This window comes from Pelmatolapia mariae, linkage group LG3_W, assembly GCF_036321145.2.
Source record: "Pelmatolapia mariae isolate MD_Pm_ZW linkage group LG3_W, Pm_UMD_F_2, whole genome shotgun sequence".
NCBI lineage: Eukaryota > Metazoa > Chordata > Actinopteri > Cichliformes > Cichlidae > Pelmatolapia > Pelmatolapia mariae.
In genome coordinates this window covers 88,704,282-88,711,212 of record NC_086229.1, presented here as the reverse complement: position 1 = coordinate 88,711,212, position 6,931 = coordinate 88,704,282, and the positions used below count along the sequence as shown (strand labels likewise).

At 39.2% G+C, this 6,931-nt stretch overlaps 1 protein-coding gene across 1 annotated transcript; it reads right to left on the bottom strand.

Moving 5' to 3' along the window:
• Positions 1-494: 494 nt before the first annotated feature.
• On the bottom strand, positions 495-1,816 carry LOC134624067 (immunoglobulin kappa light chain-like). Its single transcript, XM_065470259.1, has 4 exons — positions 1,762-1,816; positions 967-1,674; positions 744-869; positions 495-553 (listed from the first exon to the last, which is right to left on the bottom strand). Exons 1-4 carry the CDS (start codon positions 1,814-1,816, stop codon positions 495-497), a joined length of 948 nt encoding a protein of 315 aa, XP_065326331.1.
• Between the last annotated feature and the right edge of the window lie 5,115 nt (positions 1,817-6,931).

The window sequence follows — 6,931 nt, the reverse complement described above, 5'->3', positions numbered from 1 at the left end:
GATCTTTGTTATCCCGTAATTATTATTTTTATTTTTATTTAATGTTGATGAATGACTACACAGGTATGATGGGTCACATGGAGATAGTTCTCAAAATCTGCAAAACCTCACAAAAACCAATCAAGCATTAGCTTTTGACACTGAAACAGCTCTATGTCGTTTGACAGTGTGCCATGTTTAATATTTAAGGTAAGTAGTTGTTTGCCAGTGAATAAGAGTATTTTTGTTTATTTTTTTTCTGTCTATAAAACAGTACCAGAATAGCTGGGATGGGTATAAACTGGAAACGCACTTGAATGTTTGTTTTTTAAAAGCTTCTTATTGGAAAGAACATCTCTACAGTTACCACGTTTAGGTGAAATCATAAAACGAAAACTATATATAGATAAAGGAATTCTGTACTTTGTCTCTGTATAACACAACATTTTATAACAAAGATGAAACATTTTCAGCTCTTCTGCTTTACAGTAAAGTAGACACATTCACTCCAGGTGTCATCTCGCTGTCTTCTTGATCTGTTTGTTTTGTTGTCCCTTAAAATGTTCTGGTGATCCTAGTAAAGGAAAAAAGTACATCACAAATGTGCTTCTTTGAACAATAAAAATTGCTGAACCAAAACAGAAATTATATCTTCATTTTTTGTAGTTACCTCTGAAAAGCTTCCATGAGACTCTGGAAAACAGAAGAAAATCTTTTTAGAATATGACATTCAATGCATGAATCGAATTTACAACAACACCTACCTGTGAAGTGGATGCTTTTCTTTTTGGTCATTACAAACAAGAAGGACATTAAACACAAACTAAGGACACAAATGAATGCAACAACTCCATTCAGGACATGCACCAAGTAAAGCAATCCCACCTCATCTGGAAATTGAAAGAAAAGAAGAACTTACAGAATCTTCAGCTGTATCAGAAGAATGAGCCGAGAATGGAACTCAATATTTTTTTGAACGTGGCTCACCTATTAAGTTCAGCTTGGTCCCGTTTCCAAACAGTATGTGTCCACATGAGGCGACAGCACAGTAGTAGGTCCCAGCATGAGACGTATTCAGGCTCTTCATTGGCAGGTTGTAGACACAGGTGTGTGACTGTGTGTTGGGTTTCCTCTCACACTGATCATTCCTGCCTCCATGGCTGTAAATGATTCTTGGTAAAGATTCTTCAGAGTCTCTGAACCAGTAAACACTGTGTTCTTCATCACAGGTCCCAGTGTGTACTGTACAGTTCAGAGTCACGGAGCCTCCTGGCTGGATGGTCTCAGATGTTGACTGCTGCACTAAAGTTGGGATGTTCGACCCTGAACCTTTTACATCAATGACAGTACCCTCTGCAAATGCAAACCTGTATCCATAGCTGCTTGCACAATAGTAAGTAGCATAGTCTGAAATTTGCAGGTCTGTTATCTTTAAGTCAATCTTTCCTTTTTCAAAATTCACTGTGAATCGTGGATCAGTGTTGAATTCATCATGAAACATGGCGTGATTGTCCACTGTGTTGACAGTACAAATGAGCTTTGATTCCTTTCCCAAATTTAACTTATACCAGTAAAGCCTTGCCACATCATTACCTTCATAGAAACAGCACAGACTCACATTGCCCCCAGTATTAGCTGATACAAAGTGTCTTTCTTGATGAACAGACAAGGAGAATTTGAGGTCATTTGTGTGAACTGAAATAAAATGAAAGAACGTAAATGAACATTTTAGACACAAGAAAGGAGGGTAAAAGTTTCGGACTGCAGTTTTAAAAAACTCACCTGTTTCCCCCAAGAACAAACATGTCAGATAGACGACAAACTGTGCAGATGCCATCGTGTTCAGACTCTGGCGCTGAATGCAAAGATTCTTGAACCTGTCTTTGCTTTTCAAAGAAGACTGTGTTTGATTGGCCAACCACAGATGACACAGAATGTCCTATTTAGGGTGCTTGATCACGTGTCAGCTGACGCCTATATGTTAAGCTCAGTGTCTGGACTGTTAGGAAACAACATCAATGACGGTAAAAGAAGGCTATTACATTATGACCTGTGTTGCTTTTGGAGCATACTTTTAGTAAGCATCATTTTCCTTTTGAAATATAATGTTCAGTATTGTCTGTTTTCATAGTAAGACAATTTTTTGTAGTTTTGCCTCTGAATTTTAAATTAAACTCCAGCTTTTAAATCAAGGGTTTTTTTTCCATTAACTGTTTATTTTTATACGAACATCTGTTCACTGTGTTCAGTGTTGGGGAGTAACGGAATGCATGTACCGGCGTTAAGTATTTAAAATACAAAATATGAGTAACTGTATTCCATTACAGTTAACGTTTAAAAAGGTGGTATTTAGAATACAGTTACTTTGTTGAAATAAATTGATTACACGGCGGTCTTATCCTGTTTCATATGTTAGGCTATGCCCTCTCTATTTTTGGTAATTCCACGCCAGTGGAAACCCAAACAAAACACGCATTAAGAGGCTCTAATGCCTGTGTCTCAATCGTGCAGCCCATGTCACCTCTACTTGCGGCCTGCATAATGACATGAAGAAATATTTTTAAAAATTAATACTCAAAAAATTATTTAATATGAAGGCAATAGGTATAGTGTTACAGGCACAGGCCTAAAGAATGTAGCCTCATGGGCAGTGTAGACCGTGCTGCAGGGAGAATGGACTGCTATACCCGTTAAGTGTCTGTGAGCGCGAGGCAGGGAGAAAAAGGAGAGTAGAAAAGTATGAGCTGTCACCGAGCAGAAAAGGGAGATGGAAGTATGTAAATATAATAATAACCACTTCACCCAAGAAGAGTGCCTGACGAGCCCAGCTGTAAGTAAGCTATTAAGACTCGACTGTACACCGTGTTCGTGTTTTCCTCCGAAACAATAAGTTCCGTTGCAGCAGCCTTTCAACGCCTCTCTCTGTCTCTCGCTAGCAAAGTTGACCCAGACAACAAAGTAAAGTTAGTTTTTGGCTACGAGCCCGACACGGAGCCCAACGTATTAGCCAGAGGTCCCTTTACTACGGTTCGGAGCCGCGGACCTGTTTTATATACGCACGGAAAAGTTTTCTATACGAGATCACAGAAAAAGGTGCAGCCTTACCTACAGTCCAACCTACTGTTACTCATTTTATATTAAGATTTAAAAATCCCGTTGGTATTAGTATGGCGAGTAACCTTCAGTAATAGTAATAAATCACACAGCCATAGTACATTCATGTAGTTGTAAAAAGCATGATGATATATTAAGTAATCCAAAGTATTCAGAATACGTTACTCTCATTGAGTAACGTAATGGAATACGTTACAAAATACATTTTGGGGCATGTATTCTGTAATCTGTAGTGGAATACATTTTAAAAGTAACCTTCCCAACACTGACCGTGTTTGACGGTATTGATAGTATTTTCGGAGCGTCAAAATTAATGCGGTAATTGACTGAGGAATGCCTTCCTCTCCTGGACATAGACCTGGCATTCGAACAGTACATGCTTATCAGACTCCAGTTTTTTGTAGTGTGCACACAGTCCCGTTGGGTGCTTGCCTGTTAGCTACAGAGTTTTATTAAGACCTGTGTGTCTTATCCTGAGATGGATAATTGTCATTTATTCTCTCTGGTTCCTACCCACTCTCTTCCCATGACCAACATCGGGCCTCTACTCTGGGGCAAGAGGGGGCAATGCCCCCCTCACACAGCACTAGTCAGAGAACCCCCACTCACCCTCCCCTGAGCTAAATATCCAATCACTGTTAGTATGCAAATGACACGGTGTCAGGTTTCTTAGTATGCAGGGCAGAGCAATAACTAAGCAGCTAATCTCTGTCATCAAAATCATAGCGACTGTAAATGACAGTTTCTTATTTTAATGTTCTCCATTGTATTTGTTGAAACATTTTTGTAATTTTCCTTTAATTGCAGGACTTTGTTTTGAAACTTGGTGGACTCAAGTTAATAAACAACCCATGTCAAAGTATTGTGGTTAAGTTAAATTCAATTGATTAACCTACCTCTGCGATGAAGTGCAGCTGTGAAGAACGCTACGGCAGGCAATGTGGTGCTTTTAATTTGTCTATGTTAATTTGAGCTCCCTGAAACCGCAACAAGCAGGTATTTATGTTTCTACACTTTTATTTGCTGGGTTTAATTTGATAACAGCGTTATTGCAAACCATGTCACATGATAGTTAAAGTTAATTACTTTCACTGAAAATGTGAGAAAAGCTAAAGTAGCATTATATTTTTTTGTTTAGGATACAGTGATGTTTCTAAATGTAACTTCCTTTATTTTAATTATTTCTCACAATGACGATGCTGAGCGATCCTGTTGTTGAACTTGGAATCCGGTCTTAAGTCTGACATCATTAGCCGTTTCCAGGCGTGTGTACCTTAATCAAGCCATGAAATAACAACATGTGCCGGAACATAATAGTGCAAAACTAACATGACGTAACTCTGTTCAGACAGTAAATGGACTGATTCTTATATAGCGCTTTTCTACTCTCATTGATTACTCATAGTGCTCTATACAGCATGCCACATTCACCCAATCACACACTTCCTCTAAACTGAGTGCTTCCTAACTACATTCATACACATTCACTCTCGACATGCAGACTGGAGGAGCCAGGGATCGCCCACCAACCTTCCAATCAGTAGGTGACCTGCTGTACCTCCTGAGCTACAGCCACCCAGTGCTAAATATGAGTAAACCCTCACTAGGTTTTGGATAAAGTGTACACTCACAAACCTGTCAAACCTGCATTTGAAACGTTGGCTACCATAGCAGTATAGTATTGCAACATGGCATTTGGGTCTAACTAAAATAGGAAAATAGGAACATAAACAGTGCCATCATTGCCAGAAATGGCCCACATCTGGTTGATATACACCCTGCCATGACACCAGTCAGTCAGAAGTGCCAGTTTGATGCTGGATCTGGCCCAGACCTGCTTTCTATGAGCCTGGACCACATAAACCAAACCACAAACATCATACACCAAAGCTACAAGAAATGGATGCTGTTCATGTCGATGGGAGAAAGAGTCTACTGGGCAACGGCTACATAGTAATTGCCAGGGAACTCAATGTGTGTGTGTGTGTTTGCGCACGCACAGATGCATGAATCCTTGCTTGTGTGCATATGTCCGTTTGACAAATGAGAATGTGCTTGAATTCATTTATTTACGCTAATTGTTTCCTTCCCCACTCATTTCTCATTGTTTTTTTTTTTTTTCAGGGAACGCCAAAGTGTACAAATGTTGACTAAAATCAGTGACATTCTGATGTCATTGCTGTAGTGGAATATATGTATACATTCATGTGTGTACAAATATTTTCCTTTTCAGGGTCACGGGGCGCACAGGAGCCTATCCCAGCTGTCATGGGGCGAGAGGCGGGGTACACCCTGGACAGGTCACCAGTCTGTCGCAGGGCTAACGCACAAAGACAGACAACCATTTGCGCTTAATCAAGTAACCTATCCCCACACACTGCATGTCTTTGGACGGTGGGAGGAAGCCGGAGTACCCGGAGGGAACCCATACAAACACGGGGAGAACATGCAAACTCCAAACAGAAAGACCCCGGCCTGATGGTGGAATTGAACTCAGGAACTTCTTGCTGTGAGGCAACAGTGCTAACCACTGCGCCACAGTGCTGCCCTACACTCCAATTTTACAAATATTTTTGTCAGGGCTCTGTGTGCGGGCAGGCGGAGAGGAGGATCCAAGCGCAGGACTCCGATACTGAACTGTAACTCAAAAACCTCAGCTTTATTTGCTGGCAGAAAACAAACATAAACTGAGCAATGGCAATGAATACTGAAACACTGACACGGAAACACAGGCATAATCTGAGGGTACGACGCGACACTGGGTTGAGGAAAACACAGGGCTTAAATACACAGGGTAGTAATGAGGGAATGGGCAACAGAAGGGAGACACAGCTGGGAGAGATCAGGGCTAACCAGACGGGGGAAGCAAGCTGCACACACTAACATAAGACAAAGACTTTCACAATAAAACAGGAAACATGAATTACTAAACAAGCACGCAGACTTGACACTGAGAGACAGAAAATAACACATGGAACTCAAACAATACATGAAACCACAAATCCTTAAGCACGGATAAACAGAAACAAGAAACTAATAATAATCATCATCATCATCATCATCAGAATGAGAAAACAATCCAAAACACCAAGATAACTGAAACACAAAGTACCAGAGAAACATAAAGAATAATCCATGATGCCAAAGTAAACCAAAACATAATAAACTCAAAATACTGGGTCCATCGGACCCGGAACCGTGACAATTTTACTTCACAATATTTGTAAAATTGTGTTTAAATATTGTATTTGTATTCATGTTATAATTTACATTATATCTGTATATTTGTGTTATTTATGTAAGTTATTTAAGTCTGTAAATTAAAAAATTTCCATTTTCTTAGTAAAGTAGTTGTAAGCAGCAGTTATGAAGAGGTTTTGAACAGGAAACTGTTAGGTTAGGAACCAATACTTGTACTTAGTGACAAGATATGACCTGTTAGAAACAAGTGATAGAATTGGTTATTCTCAATGGTTATTCTGTAGAAACAGTAGAGAAACTGATTTGGTTTTTTTGTATTAAAAAAGTAAAAGGTCTGCTCATTATTTGTCTTAATTTATTGTCACTGTAAAAGTATCGTGTTATAGAAAGATAAAACACTCAGGAAAGCAACAACTTCCAACAGATACCATCTCATACAAATGCTTCAAAGGTTGAATTCCAGCACACACAGTAAAAAGTGTTTTATTTGGCGAAAAAAATAAACATGAAGTTACAGAACTGCAATGCTTACATTGTGTCAGTGTCTTAGTATATTTTTTCAAAGCCTTTAAATGCTAAAGAATAAGTATAAAAATCTACCAAGATAACTATAATACATAAAAACACACATTGATTT